Here is a 22,398-nt window from a genome sequence, read left to right on the forward strand (position 1 = left end):
TTACATTCTCCCCTGGGTCCAGTCATCAGTCCTCATTCCTTCCTCCCTCCCTCTGTACATTACAGTCTTTCTGTTGCAGCATCATCTCTCCATCTTTCTCCTCCTTCTGTTCTTCACCCCAAATCTCATCACTCTGACCGCCTTCCTCGTCCCTCCTGTACGTTTCTCCTCATTCACCACCTCCTTCATCCACCTCTCTCTTTGTCTCTCTCTGTTGTCCATCCCTCCATCTCTCTCCAGGCTGTCACTCTGCTCTTCTACCTGTTGGCCTTCCTGGTCATCCTGCAGAGGGTGTGGGCTTACATCGGCTGCTTCATTTGCACATAATACCAACAGGAGACACCTCCACCCTCACTGCTGCACAGCTCAGGTACACACACACCTGCTGCCTCCACCTGGAAGTGCTGCTCAGGGCTTTTATTTTGGAAAACAAGAGAATCAACTGTAGAGCTGCAGATTTAAGTGATTATAAATGCTTGCATGGAAGTGATGCAGATTAACCTGTCTGATAATGAGACAGGTACAAGTCTTCTTCTTTTTTTCTTTGTACTAATTGAGTCCCTCACAAAAATCCCACACAAAGTTAACCCCTTACTCCCTAACCACCTGTCCTCTTACCACTGTGCTCTTATACAAGTGTATCACTGATGCTCTGAATGCACCAACTAGTTACACCTGAAATGATAGTGAGAGTTTTCTATTAACACAAAACAACAAAGTCAAACCCTTGTTTGTGGCCTCTTCAGCATCCACTTTGCCTCTGCTGGCATCTTGTGGTGAAACTGTGTAATTACAGTCATCAGTCATTTAAAAACATTTTATCTTAATTTTAAGTCAAGTAAAACTAATAAACTAAAAAATAATAATGACAGATTGACCGTCTGATTTTTATCTGTTAACAACTTTATTTGTTTTCTTTATGACATAGTTGTATTCTTGCAGTTTTTGTGCTCCAGCATCACTAACATCACTCATTATTCCCTCTGCTGCACCATGAAGTGTGTTTGCATGTTCATGGAAACCAGTGACTTTACAGATTAAGATTTAATGTTCAAAACAGATAAAGGACAGTTGAAAATATGATGCATTGTGAGTTATTAAAGGTGCCATCACTGGATTACATTTGAGCTTAAAGGACTGATTCATCAGTTATAAAAATATTTAACATTGACTGTTTTGATAAGTGATTAATTGTTTAAGGAATACTTCGCCCCCTGAATGACCATTTGTATATCAATTACTAACCCCGTATTACGCTGAATTCATGAAGTAAAATGTGTTTTTCTCACGTCTCCATGGTGAACAAAGAATCCCAAAAACATAGAAAATTCTTGATGAACTGAAGTAAAAGGAGTCCATGTTTAAAAACAGCAAAACTATGGACCCTTTTACTGTTAGTAAATAGAATGATGTTTCTTGGTGGGCGGGGCTTAGCTGGAGGCAAAACAATTCTCCACAGACATTAGCCAGCTCTAGCTAGCAAGTTCTGTTGGCTTATTTTAGACGATGGAGGAAGATGATGTGAGTTGTGCATTCGGAAACACTCATTCTGAGTGCTGGAGCGCACTCTGGCACAAACTGGAGCGTTGATAAATTGGGAGCGCTGTCTGAATGTAGCGTTGGGTTATCCAGTGCAGCGCACTCTCAGAGTGGCAGAGCGCACTCTGGACACTCTGTCTGTGGAGATGGAGCAGCAGAGTGCCGAGCGGAGTGAATGTGTGATTAACTTAACTGTTGGTTCATTCATGTAGAAATATAACCAGAGATATTGGATGAAGGGAGATACCCAACTGTAGGCTTATCCAATGTTAAGAAAACGGTTACTCTTCCTGTCTCCTAAGTGGGTGTGGTTAGGTCTCCCTCAATCAGAGCCTGTTCTCTGGGAAGATGTGTGGCTTGTGGAAAATGAACCCAATATTTACTTTAGTGACTACAGGGCGAAAGAATTGACCATAAATTGTGATCACGTTCATTTTCCTCATTGACGACAATACATTCAGAGCTGCCGCAAGTCTCCTACGGGGGCGTGGCGCTGACGTCACTGAATCAGGATGTGAGCTGAGTTGGGTATCTCGCTTCATCCAATATCTCTGATATAACACTGCGTTTCTTCCACCAACAGGGCTCTCATTTTAGTGTAGAGCGTCAGACTGAATTTACCAACGCACCATGTCAGGTCACTCACTCTCCGGGACCGCCAGTGTTACTTGAATAAGTAAACACTGACGAACGGGACCAGACTGGCCGACCCGTATGCTCTCACTCAGTGGATGGATGATGTCACAGGAAGCCAATCTTACAAAGGAGGACCACACTTGTTTGTTTTGCTATGGAAGCTAACGTTAGCTAATGTGCTAAAAAGTTAGCGTTGCAGAGAAATCCAATATTCCTCTTAATCCCTCCCCAGTTTCTGATGAGGTGGACATGATAACCCGTAATACACATAACGTTACTCATCCCTACAACAGGAAATACTTTTTCCCTAACCTGATATGAAGTGTGCGCTGCACATGTGAGCATTTTTGATGATGGTCTCCGTCCAGTCCTTTGGTCTTATCACATTTAACCGTAGTTGTCTTTGTTTTTGTTGACGGGCAGTGGCGGCTGGTTTTGAGCCATGACTCCTTCTATTCTGGCTCCCAATAACACATTTTAAGACTCCTGTTTTGCCTCCAGCTACCAAACTGATGTCATTGTGACGTTGCCCTTTGAGGGTCTAAGTTGAAACATGGGTTTACATCTCACACAACTCATGCAGTATAATCCAACTCTCATTTATCCAGTCGTATGCTTAGTACTTCAGAAATGGACAGCCTTTTCCGACAGGGAACAGAACTGAAAGCTAAACTTATCTCTGCTTTCTTTAAAGTCAGACTTCATAAACAAAAGCAGTAATTTTACCTCACTGAACACAGGAGCTGCTGCTCTACCGCTGCCTCCATCAGTAGTAAGTTTATGTTATTGTGTGACTTTGGTGTTTTAAAGGGTTAGGCTGGATTTACCAAAGCCACACGATAACACCAACGAAGCAAGTTTCTGTTTTTGTCGTGTCTTCTGTTGATATTCATATAAAACCAGCTGCTGTCCTCTTCTGCTACAGACGGAGACTGAGACGAGTCCTGCTCAGACCAGTCCTCCCCTCTCCTCCTCCATCCCTTCCTCCACTTTCACCCTCAGCGAGGCTCCTCGTCGGCCCAGTTTCAGCTTCTCTTGGCTGAACCCCCTCCACAAGAAGAAGTAGAGGAAGGAGAGAAGTGTTTGGAGGTGTTGTCTTGTTGAGGAGATAAAGAGAGAAAGATGCACTCCAGAGTCAGTTTAATCAGCTCAGTGCTGCCCTGAGACTGGAAACACTTGATCTTTGATAAAACTTCAGTTGCAGTCATTTTATCAACGGTCTGTTTTGTTCCTAATATTAATTCAGTTTGAAATTTTTTAAAAAAAGCACTTGTGTGATCTGCTCTGGATCTGTGTGTGTCTGAAGGGAAAAACTTTGACCTGTTGGGCTCTTATTTTGAAAACTTGAGAATGACTTAAGAAGTTTATTTCATTTTATTTTATGGAAGCTGTTGCCTTTCACAACAAAGGTCTTCACAGCTTTCAAGTTTGTGCTTTTAATAAGTAGCAGAGGAGAAGTCATACTGTAGTGTGGAGGTAGTAGTGTATGTAAAAGTAGCAGAAGTCATTATTGCAGTAGTTGTAGTAGAGGTGAAAGAAGTAGTCAGTGGAATGTAACGAAGTACATTTACTCAAGTACTGTACTTAGGAACAATTTTGACATACCATAAAACTTAAATTAATAGCTCACACTATTATTTGCCTAAATCACTGCAGTGAACAGGCCTATATTTAGGACAGGCCTTTAATTCCTTTACATAAAACTGTTGCTCAGCAAAGATGGGAAATATGATCGAACTTATTTTGACACTTGTTTCATGGCAGCTTTATTACAGCTTCAGAGGTAGAGTCAGCCCTTATTTTTTCATCATGCCTGTAAATCTGAATGACTTATGGTCTTGTCTGGCGCTCCTGGTTTTGATCAAATGAAATGACTGAGCTAACAATGTGTAGCATATCCATACTGATAAAAGTTTAAACATTCATTTTTGTATGTGCGATCTTAACAGCTAACTAATGTTAGCTCAAGTGAGCAGTCAACAATCCGGGTATATATTTATATCCAGAGAACTTCTACAAGAATGACTGCTTAGCAACCAGACCAGGCCTCTAATTGAGACAGGCCTTTATTTGTCAAACTGTGTAGCTACACAAGGCTAGTAAAAGGGACTGGATGTTTACTGAAATTTTATGGTACTTCTACTTGAATGGTTTTTATTTCGTACATACTTATACTTCAGTACAATTCAGAGGCAAATACTGTACTTTTTACTGCATTATCTGACAGCTTACTATTTACATATAAAACATATGCTTATATGATACGATGCAGTACTTTCAGTACTTTAATCTACCCTGTAAAAGACAAAGTATCTAACATTGGCTCCACACTGATGAACTACAGCATTAAAATACTCTTATGTGTAGTTGTCAGTGATAAAACAGATAATTACAATAAGCTCTGCAGCATGAATACTTTTACTTTTGATATTTTAAGTACAATTTGATGACAGGTACTTTTATTTCGTAACATTTTGAATTTGGGACTTTTACTTGTAATGGAGTATTTTTAGACTGTGGTTTTTACTGTTTTAGAATCTAAGTACTTCATCCACCACTGCTACTAGTAGTAGTTGTAGTGATAAGGAAAAATGCCCTTTAATAAATGAAGTAGCACTAGTATTTGTTTAGTTAGTTGCAGTGTTAGTAAAAGTACAGGTTTTTGTAGTTTTCACAAAACTTGTAGTCGAAGTAGCAGCGACTGCAGAAGTAGTATTAATTGTAATGATGGTACTGTGTTGACTGTATGCCTGTAACTGTTGGTACAGATGCAGGATATGAACAAAAATTATGTTGCTGTAATTATCACAGTATTTTTAGTGTTTCATTGAAACTAAATCATTCAGACATTTTTGCTCTTAAACGTTTAACATCTTGTGCTGTGGTCAAATTTCACTTAAAAGTTATACATAACTCATGTAGGCATAAAAACTAGGGATGCGCAATATTGGATTTTTTTGCCGATATCCAATATGCTGATATATAACAACTTATTTGGCCGATAACTGATACAGATATCAATTTATTATCCAGGTTTTCCCCACCTAATTTCAGTGATCATCAAGTCTCCTCTGCAGTGGAATGAACATCATATTATTCATGCATACTCTTATCATGACGGCCCACCAGCAGATGGAGACTTGAAATACAATACTTTTCAATGTATGTAAATTTCATCACTGTACAAAATAAGAAAAAGCATGTTGGTTGATTCTGATAGTTCATTGTAAAGCCAATATTGATCGATAACGATGATGTACTGATATTATCGTGTATCCCTAATAAAAACTAAATCAATATAAATTTGAAGTTGATCAAAAATAGTCCCTAATGTAACAGAGGAATCAGCAGGATGAAGCAGAGAAGCAGTATTTACAGTAGAAGAAGTACATGTGTTTTGTTAATACAAGTTTTAAAAGTCTTCTAGAAGACCCAGACACCGAGTTTGAGACATTTTGAACGGTGATTTTGGATGGCACATGTGGTTCAGAGTGCTTTGGTTTGGTATGGATAATGATAATGTTCAGTTTCTTTCTTTTTCTTTATTTTTTTTTGTTCTAGGCAATCTTTCTTTTGCAGCTTTCATGTGTATTTGTGAGTGAGTGTCTGGACTCTTTTTGATTGTTTGGTGTTGTGTAGGCTGGTGTCTGTTTATAATGCAGTGGATCAGATAAGATAATGGTTTTGTTTGATACATGTATTGATTAAATAAATCTGATTTTACTCACTATGAGGTGTGTGTGTGTGTGTGTGTGTGTGTGTGTGGCTACAACGACCGGAGATTTCACAAGATGATAGCAGTATTATATATATATATATATATATATATATATATATATATACTTGTTTAAAAAAATCCAAGAAAAAAAACAACATATTTCGTCAACAGCTGTCTCTGTGACGTTGTTTGACCACGCCTGAAAGGGAATTCTCACTACTCCAATGATAAGGAACATAACTTCCTGTTTGGAGGACACGACTTTAAAATAAGAGTGTAATCTAAAATTGTGCATGCACATTGAAGCATTGATTTATCAAAACATAAAACGAAAGCAGTACAACTTAATTAAGATATATACTGTATGTAATGTTGATATCTATTTTGTAAAGCAAAGATGATTGGTAATATAAGATAAGATAAGATAAGATAAGATAAGATAAGATTAAGATAAGATAAGATATACCTTTATTGATCCCACAATTGAGAAATTCCAGTGTTACAGCAGCCAAGGGGAAAGAGTCAGATTCAAGATTTCAGAATTTAAAAACTTAAAAACTAGGTATGCAAAAGTACAAAAAATACAAGAAACAGCAATAAATAACAATAATAATAATAATAATAATAATAATAATAATAATAATAATGAGCAGTGGATATGTCATACATTTAAACTGGTTTATATTTGTAAGTCATGGATAATTAGTAATTCATATTATACACTGAAAGGTTTGTATTTTGTAAGCAGATATTTGGTCATTAATATTGTACATTTACATGGGTTATTTTTGCGTGACAAAGTTAAATGGTGATAATAATTGTATATTTAGAAAAGTCTTAGATATAGCTCTGTGTATATGAGGAAACTGTTTCATTTTACTCAGTGACTAATGGAGAAGTGGTAGGACTCAATAAATTTAATAACTGAGGTTAAAATATACTAAGACAGGCATAAAATACAAGAATAACTACAATGCAGTTAAAATCAGTGAAGGTATTTGAATAATACAAATTACAGTTCAGTGTAAGAAATGAATAGATATTTGATTTTTGATTTACAGCTTTGCTAAAACAGAGCTAAAGCCACTGAATGCACACATACTTGACTATAAAGTTGCACCATCATCATTGTAAGTATGATATGACCTTTATTTTGAAGTCCCTCACCGGAAGTACCGCCGTGCCCGCCATTAGCTTGACAGAGCGCTGTTATAGCTGAGCTGGCTGTTGGGCTGTTTTGGGTTTCTGTCGACGACTTTACTCTGAGTGGGAGCAGCCAACAAAACCAGGAAGATTTCTACACACCTAGTGGAGAGCACACTGAAGCAGTCTGCCGTCAACACGTCACACCAGTCGAGTTTAAGTTTTAACAAAAGTAAAAGGAGTCCAGCTCCGTGAAATCGACGCCGAAATGGACCCCGCCAGTCAAGGTAACGTTAATTGTTAGCTTAGCGGGCAAGTTAGCTAGCATGTAGCTTAGCTCTAGAATGCGTTAACTGTTTGTCAAGCAGACAGCGTACGGTTATAAATAAATAACCTCCCATATAGCAGATATTAACTTTGTCTTTTTTGCTTGTTTGTTGGAAAGTTTTGATTTGTTTATAGCTAATAAATCACGATTGTTGTGCAGCCGCGAGGACAACACGGGCCCGCTGGTGTAAATGACAGGGACAGGAGCAGCACAAGTGAAGGAAGCAAAGGAAGGAGGATCGTGTTACTAATGTCACCAACTTCCCAACACACTTTCATCTGATATGAATGACATTGACTCAGCTAACAAGTGAACAGCGTCCTCTTCTCTGTGAGACGTGAGACGCGTTTAATGTCCAACTAGCAGAGCTTAGATGTTGTAAACGGTCGGAGTCATGTTAGCTAAAGCGAGTGTTAGCAGGTTGTTGTGGTGGCTCCACACAGAGCAGCACCGACTTGAATGCGTGTTCATCAGCCTCCCTGTCAGTCTTCATCACACTCTGTTAGCTGGGCCTGACAGCAGTCAAATGTGCTGACTAATTGAGCATTCATAACAGCCTTGTTATTGCTAGCGTGCTAACTGCTGCCTCGTCATTGTCACTATTGACACTATTGACAGATCTTCAGGCAGTGTTGGAAGAAGCATTTAGATCTGTTACATAAGTTTAAGGAGTATTACCTCAGGGTGACACTGCTCCACCACAAGTAAAACTCTTGCATTCAAAATCCTCTTCAAATAAAAGTACAGAAGTATTACCAGCAAACTGTATTTTAAGTATGAGTACTCATTAGGCAGCAGAATGACTCCTGTCATATTATTGGATTCTTATTACTCATGAATTACTGTGTAAGAAGCATTTTTCGTTGTAGCTGGTCCACATTAAGCTACTATCAGGACTTCTGTTTAACAAAATGTTGATTTAATTTTAATTATACATAGTTATTCTTTCAGGAAATAGGGAAAAATAAAAAGTACATAATAAAAGAACATTAAAACAAACAGATATTAGCTATGCCCAAGTTTACACTTGTATCTCTACAGCAACTTATCATTTTAGTAATCTAAAATAAGGTATTACAGGAGCCCATAAAAATAAAAACACTCCTGTCTTTGCATGGAGTTTTGGTGTTATTGTTTCCATTGAGTACACTTTCATTATCCTGTCTTGCCGTCGAGGTATGGTGGGTTGAGTCAAGATAAAGTTATCATTTTTTGCCACCTACAAAATGACAAACAGCAAGTAAACCATTCTTTTATCCATCGCTCCATCTGGGATTGCGCCTAACATGTAAGTCAGTGGGTCTAATTTAAAATCAGTGTTTCAAACAGGCAGTATTTCTGTATTACTACGCGTACTTTTTAACATTGCTGGGTAGTTTAATGTCTAATAATTAATCTGAAATGCATTACATTTTATCAGCTGAACAAATTTCATACATAAAACCTTGATCTTTAAAGTAAGCAGTATATGGTCACAAAATGTAGTAGAGTGAAAATTACAAAGATTGCGAAAACGTAGAAAGTAGTGTACAATGGAAATACTCAACTTAAGTACAAGTACAAGTACCTCAAAATTGTACTTTAGCACATACTTGAGGAAGTGTAATTAGTTTCCACCACTGCCTCCAGCTGACCAGTAAGCTGCCTGATAGATCATATCTCAGTGGCTGAAGAAGTAGAAACTGGTGCTTCTGCTTTATCACTAAACCGTGTCTGACATTGTTCACTGTTCTTACCTAATGGCTGACTGTTTTTGTTTTAAGATGCTTTGTACTGCAGGCAGCAAACATACAGAAACATACGTTAATAGATGAGAGTAATAGAGAGATATAGGTGAAAGTTATGGCTTAAATCTCATGATGTTAGTATAAATAACCGAGGGAGATATGCACTTTTAGCAGAATAAAACGCCTGACCTAAGCAAGTTATTTCAAAAATACAATTTGCCATGAAGCAGTCCAGTTCAGTGAAGTAAAGCAATGCCCACTGTTGTGTAATACAACCAGAAAAATCTCACAGCCAAAAATAGAGACAAATGGTAAACATATTTCTATGGCCTCATGGTATTTCCTGTCATGATACCCAAATCTAAGCCAGACAAATAAAACCCTGAGGTTTTTTTGTCAAAACCTTACAACCTTAACATGACACAAAACATGAGAATAGGATTTTCTGGCTGAGCAGGGGACTTTTCCCAACTGATGCGTTCTCACATGACACCACTGTCATTGTTTCTTTAAAGTTCATCCTAAGTGAAAAACATTAACAGTCACTATGACGTGCCTTTGCTTGCTTTTCATGGTGAAATCTTTATATCTTCCTGTGAATAATTGGCCAAACACTTATAAGAAAAATTAAAAACATCAACAATGGATAGAGATCCATCATAGAGGTAGCACAGAGACTTAATTTCCACATCCATATCAGCAGGAAATAGACCAGGATGCAATGCAGCGTGAACTTTTCAAGTGAGGGGTGTGGCCATGATCACATACATGCCTCAGTGTTTACAGACTAGTCAGACCGCTACAGAAAAAAAGCTGATATGAAGCAAGTTATGACTTTTAATTCAACAGAACGTGACTTGGTGTCGTGACAAGGCATTCTGGGAAGTGTAGGAAATCACTAACTGAAACCAAATTCACATCACAAAAGAATATGTGCAATTGAACTCCAAATCCTGGAACATTTTTCTCGTCACCTTCTTATCTGCTCTCATATGAGCCGTGCTTCTCTTTAACCTTGCTGCTGTTGTTTCTGTGGGCCGGTCTGAATCACTCTTGGCTGAATCAATATACCTTGAGGGTGGAGCAGTCATTTTACCCACCAGCTTGTATGCGGATGTTATTGTTAAGACTCTGCATCGCACAGCATCGCCGGCGCTACCTGCAGATAATGCTAATCATGGTCTTTTGCAATACCATTATGTGTTTGTCTGCTGTGTTGTCTGACGTGTTGTGCAATCAGTCATGCAGACATGGATGCTGCTCTGTGAATCAGAGGGCAAACCTAGTGTTTAAATTCATAACGTCTTTCATGCTTAAACAGTTAATATTCAGTATAAGATGCTAAAAGTGCACTAGAATAAGTCTGCTTCCTAAATCAGGGTTGACAGCTCCATGCTCCAGAACATTGCCTGTTCACTGATGTGGATGTGTAAGCAATGTGAGGTGTAAGTTTAGCTTCATAGGAGATTCGCCCACTGAATAAATGCTCTTTGAATGTTGGACTATAACAGCATAAAGTCTATTTTTACCCAGTGTTTCAGGCAGGGGCTCCAGTTTGTTTTTTCTTCCCCTGTTGTGTCCTCCACGCCAGCTCTGACTGTGCCAAGCTCCTGTAGCTGCCAGAGTTATGACAGTGTCCTTAGGTGAACAATGAAAGATGAACTCACCGTTGAAGAAATGCTGACAGTGGCAGATTTCAATGTTCAAACTTTTTCTGGGTCGATTAAGGTTTATACAAGAAAAGATTATGGCTGTGTTTTGTTCTTGTTTGGGAATTGTTGCGCCCTTTTTTGTTTGTATGCATTGTTTCTGGTCCGCTGCATCGTGGCATTACTGTTTTCAGAAAGCAAAAGGTTTAATGGTTCTCAGACAGAGGGCCTTGAGTTACTCTCCCAGAGTGCAGTTCAGCTCCTTGCTCCGCTAATTGCCACTTTCTCTTCCTGTCGGATATCTCCTGCTGGCAACACTAGCCTTTTCCTGGCTTTGGTTTCTGTGTGTGTGAAATAGATACTTAGAGAAGGATCATCTTCTTAAACCACTCCAGGCCCCTAACAATTGAACTGATTTAAGTGTGTATTTGTTGCTGCCTCCCGACTTCTTCTATTCTTAACCCTGTCTTCTAACCCCTCCCTTCCCTTTATCCCATCACCTCCCTCTGTCTCTTTCTCTCTTTCTCCAGATATCAACCTGAACTCTCCTAACAAGGGCCTTGTTGTGGATAATGCAGACACCCTGTCTGACGTTCCGGTGGAGGGAGCGGTGGGGAACGCAGCCAACCCTCTTCCACCCGGCCTGACAGAGGAGGAGGCCGAGGAGCTCCGCGTAGAGCTCACCAAGGTAGAGACCAGATGTTCCAAAATCACCAGGTGTTTACATGCAACTGTAACGGCAAAAATGATGGCTGCATTCCATTTAGATATATCAGTGTTAGGGTCCAGGTATCGTGCATGCTCGCTCACTGTCTTGGCTAGCTGGAGTACTTTATTAAGCAAAGCAGTCATGAATTTGTTCTTTTCCTGGGTTTCAAAATGTTTGCAAATCTGCACATTCCGATATCAGACTTTAAGTAGTTGATACTAAGATCTGTGAAAATTCATGATTCACATTCCCCAGTTCGATACCACAGTAAAACAACAACAACAACAACAACAACGTGATAAATCCCATGTTCTTAGACATAAACGCCTTTTTTAACAACATATAAATTAAATTCAGTTTGTATTATTAATCCCAGATGATCCACCTGAAATGCAAATCCAGCTAATCGGAGCATTTTGGCCAAAGTTGAACATTTTCAGCTCTCATCATGCTGCGAGCGTTTGTAGCAGAGTGTAAATACACGACGCACCCAATGCACAGAAAGGACAAAACAGGCTGGACCCAGGAAACGTTCTTTTCTTTTTCCTGGAGTCGAGGTGGAGTCGTCGCTGTGTCCTGTTGGCTGGGTTCCACGTTTTGTCGTTCTTCTGTGCTGGTGTCGCCGTTCTTTTTCTTTGGCATTTAACGGCAGACTTGTAGGTGTATATGTTGCTCTGTCATGTCCGGATGTGTTGCATCCCTGGTACCTAAGGTACTGGAGACAAATGAGCTCCATAATGCTTTCAAAGTTTGGCATCGACTTGGTATTGACTTATTGGTTCTAGCCCTATTTGCAAACAAGACTGAGTAGAGAGGATTTGAGTTTGATCCTGCGGTGGATGATAGAAAGCACCTTTGTGTTTCTCATTTGAATGCAAATATAAATCCAGCTGTGGCTGCAGCCAGATGGAGCACCATGAATGAAGACGAAAACCCCAGACTTAACTCTTCCTGGGACTGTTATGTTTTCAGGTGGAGGAGGAGATCAACACCCTTCGTCAGGTTTTGTCAGCCAAAGAGAGACACGCCACAGAGCTGAAGAGGAAACTTGGCCTCAGTCCGCTCACCGAACTCAGGCAGAACCTCACCAAGAGCTGGCAAGACGTACAGACCTCCAACGCGTATGTATTCATCAGAAACTTAAAATATACACCAAGAACTTGCTTCTCAAGTCTCTTTGTGAACGTTCAATCATATAGAGAGTCGATGACCTGTGTAGCTTCTGCTCCACTGGCTTTCTCAGTGGATTTTCTCTCCCTGAGAACCTCAAACAAACAGCGTGTTGCTGGATTGGTTCAACTTTTTGTTGAGCTATACCCTTTTTTCTCTGTGGCCTCATTGAAACTAACGAGGGAACTTTCTGTCAGTCTGAACAGAGCTGTAGTTGTTAAATGTTTAAAACATAATTGATGATTTGTTACTTTAATTTTACTGTCCAATACTGTAGTGGATGCCCCTTTGGTTTAGGATATGGACAGAAAGCCCTACCGTTATGTTTTGGATTCATAGAAAGACAAATGAAATATTCTGTCTATGGGAAAATGCATTGTCTGTGTGAACCAAGGCTACTATTAAAAAGGAACACATTAAAAGAGAATCACCACACATACAGCCTTTTAAAATATTTTAAAAAGATAGAACAATAAACAATGAAGGGAGATTTTTTTTTAACTTGCAAAGTCCAGTGAGATGATTCAGCACGCCCTGATAGTAACCACTGTATCAGAAACAGTGAGTAACAAAGTGACTCACCCTGTGGTGATGCATCTGGCCTTCTAAAGTCTTTACATCATTTTCTGCAGAGGTTTACGTTATGAAGGATGACTGTAAACCTTTTAGATGGTACTGTAACAGATGCGAAGGTGCTGCGTAATCCGATATAATCATCATGTTCTGAAAGATACTGAGATCATGATTGCTAATCAAGCAAGTAACAGTTGGAGAACAAATATTTAACTGCAGCCTTTTTCTTCCTGTAACTGCTGCTCTGTTTGAATTTAGATTTAATTCCTTCAACATCATCAGACTTTGCCAGTTAATTTCAGTCACTTAAATGGTAAGATATGGTGATTACACGTGATTAATGAAGTAACCGTGGTTATTAACCTCAGCAGGAGGTGCTGACACAGAAGACTCTTAATGAGCACATAACAAACTCTTCTGGTAAATGATACTGCTGAAACTAATTATTGAGTATTTGCAGGAAAAAAGAGATAATTACTGCGCTGCATCTGGGCTCATTATGAAGATGACAGCGTGTATCTGTCAACAGGGATTCATAAATCGTCTCTTAAAGAGGCAACAGATAGAATTCGTTTTTTTTTTTAGCTTGGCGCCACCTAGCGTCAGTGGTGTTGCGTCGTACTGTCGCAACGACCAAATTGACCGTGGGGATCAGAGATAATCAATAACATGACTCTATTAGACTCTAAATTAAATAAACTGTAGGCTGTAAAGCCACCAGTATACCTCTATGTATATGTAGAATGAGAAGGTGTGTGGACACTACTAAATAAATGAGTGAAGAGACAGAGCAACAATTATCAGATTTATCTGAAGAAAAAACAAATAGTAATGCAAATAATTATAGCAGAATGCACAGTACCAGTACAAACAGCTCACAGTAAATGATACCAATATGTACAGTATCAGTACAAACAACAGTAGACACAGTGGAATTATACCAATATGCACATGTAAACAGTCTCCATTCTAGAATAAACGCTACCGTATGGAAACCATGCGGCCGGTTGGAGCTCAAATTGAATGGGAAACAAAGTCCAGTGTTCACTTAGCTGGGCGTAACTAACTCCGTGAGAAGAGAACAGAAGGAAGGGAGGGGGTTATCACTGTCCAATGGGCTGCCGTAGAATGGCAACCAGGATGTCAGCCGACCAACACTCGCTACCCGCTCCCTGGTTGCGGCGATTTGTGATGCTGCTAGCTGGACATGGGTTTTGAAGCCTCTTTGGTCACGGAGCTCCCTCCATCTCTTGAACACCTGACTGAGGTTTACTCTTGTTTTTCCTCTTCTTTTATCACTCTCCTTTTTGCTCTTCTTTGCCTCCTCACACAGAGGAGCTCCTTTTCTTTTGCTAGGCCGTTTTTCACTTGTCTCCAAACTTTGTCCCTCTGCCATTGTGCTCGTGACTCAACTATCTCATGCCCAACTCCTCCAGCTCCAGTCCCTGATTGGCTGATCGACCAATTTCGCAATACGTGACGTGTTTCCTGCCGTAAAGCAGATTTTTTATTTTTTTTATTTTTATTTATTTTTTTTGCGAAATTTTGGCACCAGTGTCAGAAGCTTATTGCAAAGCCACTAAGTAACCTATGTAAACGCTGATAGTCTGATTTTACTGTGGCCACTACCCTGTGCAGCCCACATTAATTTCATAATGATATATTAAGGAAAAGATGCTATCTGTTGCCTCTTTAACCCTTTATTTTATTTATGTTGACATTTTCTTTAGGGTAAATAATCGATTATGTTTTACATTTAATTTAGTGGTCATGCAAATTAAATGGGTATTTAAGAGTTTTAAGATACTTTGGTGTGGTATTTTTTAAAAGCTAACACTTTCATATCGCAGTCACAAACATCCCTGTGTATACACCAACAAAATGCACAAAATATTACAGTGGAAATGCTTTTTGAACAAACTGCAGAACCCAACAGTGGACAGAGAAAAGGTTTGACCTGCTGGCATCAAAACTAATATCAACATCTGTGTATTTACAGTACACTTTACTTTGTTGGACGCTACTGATCCAACTCAAAACTGAAAACTTACCTGTCACAGTTTAACATTTGCAGATTTAATGTTGCTTTTGTTGCTGGAGAACACACAAGTTGTTGAAGCAAGTCTGACAAACAAGGGAGAGAAATTTAATCCTTGAATGTCACATCAGATCTGAGATTGTTGCATTTAAGGCTTCAGCGTGGCGTCCTCGATGAATCATCCATAAAGGTGAAGCACGGAGTTTGTGATAAATGATAAACACAGCTGCTCACTTGTAACATTGGGACATTGTGATTGACGTGCAGCTTGATTTATACTAATTTCTTAGTGAATAAGATGCTAAAATATTTTTGTTCTCAGGGAACACAGGCTTAAAAAACTGACTTTTTCCAGAGTGTGACTTTCATGATTGTGTTCATAAATCCCTGACAGACTGCATTTTGACCTTATCTAATGATGACAAGAAAAGCAGAGTTCTCTACAGGACAGTCATATAATTATTTACATTAATATAATGTTTGGTCAGTTGTTGCTTAAGGTTTCCTCTTTGAGTATGCTTGCTTTGAGTCCTTGCTGAACCTCTACAGTGTAACACCCTCATGTCTCTGTTTCTAGCTATGTGAGAACCTCTGAGAAACTGGGCGAGTGGAATGAAAGAGTTACCAGCTTGGAGTTGTGAGTCCGTGCACTGTTTGCTGTTCGCTCACTGGATGATGTCTGAGATTCTGTGTTGTTTGCTCTCTCACGCTCTGACTTTTGCTCACTCTCTATGTGTCTCCGTTCTCACCTTCTAACTATGTTTGACAACACTTACATTTCAACAGTTGGTGTTTAACTGTGTGTCTGTTCGGAGGACAAACGGATATCTGTAGTCTGTTTGTTGCTTGTGTTGAGTGAGATGCTCTGAAGGAATGTTTCCAAATGATTGTGTGTTAATCTGCTCAACTTTAGTGGAGAAATAGTTTCTGTTTCTGGTGTGATTGAGCTTAAAGTTCTGTATTTCTGGTAAATGAAATCATGTCTCAGGTGCGTTTTCACAGATGATAGATTTGCATGTAGTTTGTTAGAAAGTCTGACTTTGTTGAGGAGCTTTTCGGGGTCTGAGGAACCTACTGTGATAAATTTTGGATCAGTACTCCTGCTGTTGTCGGAGCCGGTTGCATGTGTGGCTAGACTTGTAGCACTGAAGTGGGATTTAGTGTGTGTCTGTGTTTTAACTACTGCAACAAGAGTTACATAACTGATTCACCAGAGTCTGTGTTTGTCCAGTGTGGCCTGTGACTCACCTTTTGGTGTTTGATAATCAGACTTTTTAAGGAGATGCTGTAGGCTGAGACATGGCACGATTTCTTATATGGAAGTCAGGGCTGACAGAAGTAGATCTAGAGGACTAATGTATGGTACTTTCTTTTACCATACATTTATCATTATCTGTTAGTTGTCTTTCATCCTCTTCAGTTTTCCATCGCTGCCTCCCTCTTATCAGTATTATTCGTCTGTTTGTACTTCCTCTCTCAGAGGTCAGGTGTCCTCTCTTCCTCCACTTAGAAGTGATGACACACGTCCTCCTCTCTACTTCCTCTCCAAATTCTTCCATGTTTCCAGCTTTCTCAAACGCTTCCTCCGTTCTTTTTATTTCTACCAGTGGCAAGGCCTGTCTGCTAAATCAGTGGTCCCCAACTGGTGGGTCGTGGTCCAAAAGTGTGTCGTGGGTCCACTCTGAATGGGCTGCAAGTGACTTTCAAACATGTTTACAAGTTTATAAAAAACACTTTCCTTTTAAGTACAGTGAATTTCTGGCACAGAGCTTTTGTTTTGATGTGCTGTTTCCTGCTTGACAGAGATGGCCAAACCCAAGTATGACATCGAATGTATCACACTGTGTGGACCCTGAACTTATGACTGAGGGAAAATCTGGACCAGTTGGGAACCACTGTGCCAAATACTTTTGTTGTTGATATACTGTCCCAGAAATGAGTGCGATTAACTACATTCTTGTAATTTTGAGAGCATTTAATGCAACTGATGTAATAATATAATAGAATAATAATGCAAGTACACCCTGTCAAAGCGAAATTAACTTTTAATTCTTAAGAATATTCAGACATTGGGATTCAAATATTAAAAAATCTGTATTAAAATATATATTGTTAAGTAATTACAGGGTTCCCACGTTCATGGAAAACCTGGAAAAGCCATGAAATTTTCCAGTCACATTTTCCAGGCCTGGAAGAGTCATGGAATTAGTAAAATGTATTGAAAGTTTTGAGAAAACAATCACAGGATTTTATTGTGTATCATGAAATTGTTGTAGTAATCTTCCGTGGATAACTTAACGTAATGTAACATGATGGCACATTTTATTTTCTGGAGCTAATGATGTAATATAGCTCTAATATGCGTTGATGTGTCACAAGGTTGTGTTTATCGTCACCTAAGTTTCTTAATTTTCTCCCCACGTTCCATCTCTCCTTTCACGCATACCGCCTTAGCTAAATCATGTTTGAATGGAGTTTGAAGCTGATGTGTTAGAAAGCAAGTGGAGCAAGGGAAAAAAACAATTTTGGGTTCTTGAAAGGTCATGCAGAAGCTTCGAAATTCTGTCCGTTAAAATGTGTGAGAGCCCTGTAATTAACACCTGTTAATACAAAAAAGTATACAGAAAATTATAGTGTCGAGTAGCCCAAAATTACTTGTTTGGGGCTGAATACAAAATTTGGCCAACAAATCAAAACCAAACAATGCCTTTTGTGGAGACAAGCCATGTAAAGCTACAGGAACACTACAGTTACTTCCGGAATAGCACCAGTTTGCTGCAGCCGGCTCCCGGGGATGGACGGACTGGAAGCTAAGCGGTTTGCTTGTGGATTTAAGAAGTGGAGGATGAAGTTTTTGGAGGGTAAAACTACATATGACAGACTTATTGCCTCATTGCAAGGGGTTGACAAGCTATAAGGACTGTTCCTCTTCCACTCCAGAAGTGCAGCTGTAGGCTAGCGGTAAGCTAATGTTGCGCTTTGTCTTCTTTATAGTGTTGTTCATTTTCCATCAGGCTTGAGCAAGTAGACAGGTGGAGAGACAAAAAAGGAGAATTGCTGCACCCAAGTATTGTATGGGAAACTCCTGCTGTTTGTTCTGGCATCATGTTAAAATATTGGTGACATTCTTACGTAAAAAAACAGACATATTAACACAACAGGCAACATTGAGGTCAGCAAAATGATCAAGGTCATGTCTGTATATGGTACGATAAGTCGATGAGGTGATTTTCGTGAGAGCCTAGGTAGGAGCAAAGTAACACACACCGCAGATTGTTTTGTTGAGGTGCTGGCGAAACTTGGAAAAAAGAGGGAACGCCACACACTCAGCTCCAAGTAAAAAAGGAATTTTATTTAGGACAACGTTTTGGCACAGGGCCTTTGTCAAGTCTTATCGTGACAGCCTACCAGTGGCCAGGCTGATACTGACACAGCTGTGTCTGATTCTGCATCTGCAAAGAGAAAATCACACTTGAGGATTTTCGTGCACAGAGGTTTAGAGGTAAAAGTCAGGGTTATAGTATAGTAATGCCACTAGATGGTTATTAAGCTTGTCTGGCAGCCAGTCTAGCAAGGCTACAACCGTCCTCAACAGTTATCGTGATGGTCTTGTTCAACTAGATGGTACAAATTGACCATTTATGTGTTGAAAATCAGACTCCATTTAGCCACACTCTGGTAATGTTTGCCCATTACATAATGATTTCAGCCTGAGGGCTGGTTAGCTAAATAAAATCAATTGGCACACAATGGAAACACAGCAGTGATGTAATGATATCCTAACAACTGTTCAGCTGTTGCCCAGTAGTAATTAACTATGATCATAGACACATTATGAGACAGTGGGCCCCTGATCACAGTCATGGAAAGGCCCCGTGCCTTGCTACGCTCATGGTTGTTTTATTAATGCTGTGAGGTTACAAGTTTGCATCAAGTACACAAAGAAAATTTTCTCCATAACCAGAGACAGACTTTTGACTTGCATCAGGAAAAGGAGAACATAATTCCCCATGTGTTTCTGACCTTTTAGTGAACTGTCTGACTTGGCTAAATTTCCTCAGCAGTCGGTTTGAGGTGAAGCTTATGTTCTGCTTCTGAAAGAATCCAGACTTTGTAGTCGGCAAGAAAAAACATGAAATCAGTGAGTTTTCTGCTGCTGCTGCCGTGAGGTCTGAAGCTAATGAAATTTTCCACGTGGCTGCATCCGATATGAACTGGATTGGCAAACTCACTCGGCTAGTTAGCCCAACCTGACAGGGTGAGGATGCTGACACTGTTCTTGAATTCTTACACACACACACACACACACACACACACACATGTCTTCACAAACAGCAGCAGGTGCACTGGTCTTAGGTTTGTAGTGTTTGATTTGCTTCTGCACTTGGAAATGGACATTCATGTCTGCTCACACATCTCTCACACTCTTTGTCCTTCAGTTATGTGTTCGCTCACACCGCCAGGATTACTGTGGATCATTAGAAATATATGTCTGCAACAGCAGAAACACAAGCAGGCTGCTGCATTATTCTTGGTTCAGCCCAACTCACACACAATACCAAGTACAGTGCAGGAAAAGTGTGTCTGTATCTCTTACACACACACTCACGTATGCATGCGCCCTGGTCGTGCCTGGCGACCAGACGGGCAGCTCAGGCTTGCTGCTGCAGTAACAAGTGGGAGGAGAGGAAAGGAATGTGAGCAAGGGAAGGAGGGAGGGAGGAGAGGGGAAGAAAGAGAGATGGTGTTTTGCTTGGTCACATGATGTGCAGAGAGAGAGAGAAAGATGGGCTGTGAGGTGCACACAAACTGAACTAAACAAAGATACAAATGGGTTATGAATTATGAATACGTTGAGGCACAAAGACTGAGTGGGTTGCTATGAAAATTGGAGTGGGTGGAGAGAGTCAGTCGGCTTTATACGCTATTTTCAGTTCAATTAAGTGTGCTCTATCAGAATGACAATAAAAATCAGCTTTTTTCACACAAAATATTAGAGGAAAGAGAAAGTAAATCTCAACACCTTTCCTATAACCATGTGTGTATTTCACCTAGCAGTGTTGTTCCCTTTGTATTTTCCACAAATATGACACTCTGGCCCTTTGAACACAAAGATTGTGCTATATGCTTTATGCCTCCTTTGCATTTTTATACGAAACCAAACGACCGTGGCATCATTCTGCTCCGGTGTGTGATTTCAGACAGCATGCCAGCATCACAGAATCAAAAGAGGTGTGATGACATTTAACACAACAGCGTCAGCCTCTAGTGTGACATATAACATATGTATCAGCAGCGCTTTGTAAACAAAAACAATGGCATAACATGGCAGTAACAATCATTTACTGTCTCTAGCCCTTTTTAAACAGGAATTGTGCAAATTTGCAGGAAAGCCCAATCAGTCTTTTTTCAGCATTGGCAGTATAAAGACAAAATCGGGGAGTGCAGCAAAATGCCGCCTACCTACTTTTGTTTATACAGAAAGAGCCTTTTTCGGGGCAATGGGGGGCGTGAGCAAGTAACAAAATGTGTAGCTCAGCGTGTGACGTAAACAGTGACGTGGGAGGGAAGCCACGGCTGGTCAGTCCTTCGGCGATTCTCTCATAAGTCGGCCCGTTCTTCACCGTTCCCGTCACTTGACGATTAATGGCCTCTTCGTTTGCGAGGACAAGGAGGGCGCGCAATTCCTTGTCTCCTCAGTTGCTCATCTTAACTGTAGTGTCTGTCAGGTTTGTGTTTCCCTCTTGCTACTAGCTGCTCGCTAATTCCTGCTATCAGCTGTTTCCTGTTTATCCACTGCCAGTGGGTCACACGTGCGGTGTCATCAACAGCCCCTCCCGTGGCGGAAGGCCACCTCGGTCGTTTTTAAACCAAAAGGGTTTCGCAAATATGACTACCCTACGAAGTGGAAAATTAGGCACCCCGGATCAACTCGCCAATCCGGCTCTGTGTGTCTAAACGCTCGCAGCTTGCCGGCAAAACGGCCCAACATTTGCCGAAAATCTGGCAATGTAAAAGGGTTTCTGTTACATGGCAGCCGATCTCGTCCTCTGCTCAGAGAGTAAACAACTCACCAATCTCATTGTTTCCCCAATTTGCGAACATTTTCAGACGCGCTTCTTCTTTGAGTTAGCCACTAACTGCTACCATCTGCTTTTTTAACCTCAGGCATTGGGTCGCAAGCTTAACACGTCCTGCCAGCTGTCCGGTTTATACAAACGCCGTTTCGGCTCTGTTACAACTTCCTGTGGTAGTTTAACCGCGAGACTATTCTGTCCCACCATTCCTTGATTGTGCCTTATTTACAGTACAGTGAGGAGGCATAACAGCACGATATTCCCGCCTTGAGCAGGCTGTGTAAAAGGAGCTTCTGACTTTACACTCTACATTGTTTGGTAAATTTTAGTGCATCAGCTTGTTAATTCTGCTTCTGAAAATAAATCCTTGACAAAGACAGAAGAGACAAAGAAACATTGAAATGTAAAGGAGACAAAAACCCTGTTTCTATTGGACGTATTCTCTGCTGTGAAACAAGTACAGCAGTCACACATTGAAGTGTGTATAGACAGACAGTGTAATGTGACAACGCTGGTGTGTATGAAGTCACTGTGCTGTACAGTAAGCAGCATTGTGCTAATGTGGGTCAGGATGTAGAGACTGGCCTTGTTAGCAGCAGAGCTGTCTACAGGGAGAGCAGCCTCCTGTTAATGGGGCTGATCCATTATGGCAAAAATTATGATCACAATTTTAACATGATTACTCATCGACCACAGGCTCTCTGTCTATCATTATGGCTCCAGGTGAACTAAACACGTCACAGTCTGGCTGAGACTGAGTTTGGGCTTTTAGTGAGGGGTAAAAGTGCACCACTCTAAAGGAAAGGGGTTGATTTTGATTATCTTATTTTGGATCTTATTTTATCTCAGTCTGGAAAACGCAGCTGAAGCCTAGCGTTACTAGTAGGCTCTACCGTGACGTCTTTGAAGTGCCTTTTCTCCTCTGATGCATGCAAGTCTGTTTTTTTTTTTGTTTTTTTTAACCAAAAAAGCTTCCAAACAGCAGACACAGCCCCTCTCTGGTGCACATAATCCTCTGGTGCCTCTCTGGTCTCTCCCTTTATCCTCCATCTCTCTTCTCTGCTCTTGCATGTACAGTACTGACAGAGCTT

General features: G+C 40.2%; 2 protein-coding genes across 17 annotated transcripts in view; both read left to right on the forward strand.

Moving 5' to 3' along the window:
• trim101 (tripartite motif containing 101) overlaps positions 1–4,482 on the forward strand; it is a 28,467-nt gene extending 23,985 nt beyond the window's left edge. The window contains exons 12-13 of the mRNA XM_078169749.1: positions 241–370; positions 3,101–4,482. Of these exons, the coding sequence (XP_078025875.1) occupies positions 241–327 (87 nt within the window). The 3' untranslated portion in view covers positions 328–370; positions 3,101–4,482. The remainder of the gene's footprint in view (positions 1–240; positions 371–3,100) is intronic.
• Positions 4,483–7,090: 2,608 nt separating this feature from the next.
• Positions 7,091–22,398, forward strand: part of tpd52l2b (tpd52 like 2b) — a 33,116-nt gene continuing 17,808 nt past the window's right edge. For 8 of the 16 annotated variants that reach the window (XM_033628288.2, XM_033628294.2, XM_033628283.2 and 5 more), the window contains exons 1-3: positions 7,158–7,323; positions 11,271–11,428; positions 12,422–12,570. In XM_033628288.2, coding sequence (XP_033484179.1) covers positions 7,305–7,323; positions 11,271–11,428; positions 12,422–12,570 — 326 coding nt within the window. In that variant the 5' untranslated portion in view covers positions 7,158–7,304. Of the gene's footprint in view, positions 7,324–11,270; positions 11,429–12,421; positions 12,571–15,807; positions 15,868–22,398 lie in introns of all 16 variants that reach the window. The other 8 variants (XM_033628280.2, XM_078169750.1, XM_033628282.2 and 5 more) reach the window with 3 other exon arrangements.

Source organism: Epinephelus lanceolatus, chromosome 8 (assembly GCF_041903045.1).
Source record: "Epinephelus lanceolatus isolate andai-2023 chromosome 8, ASM4190304v1, whole genome shotgun sequence".
Classification (NCBI taxonomy): Eukaryota; Metazoa; Chordata; class Actinopteri; order Perciformes; family Serranidae; genus Epinephelus; species Epinephelus lanceolatus.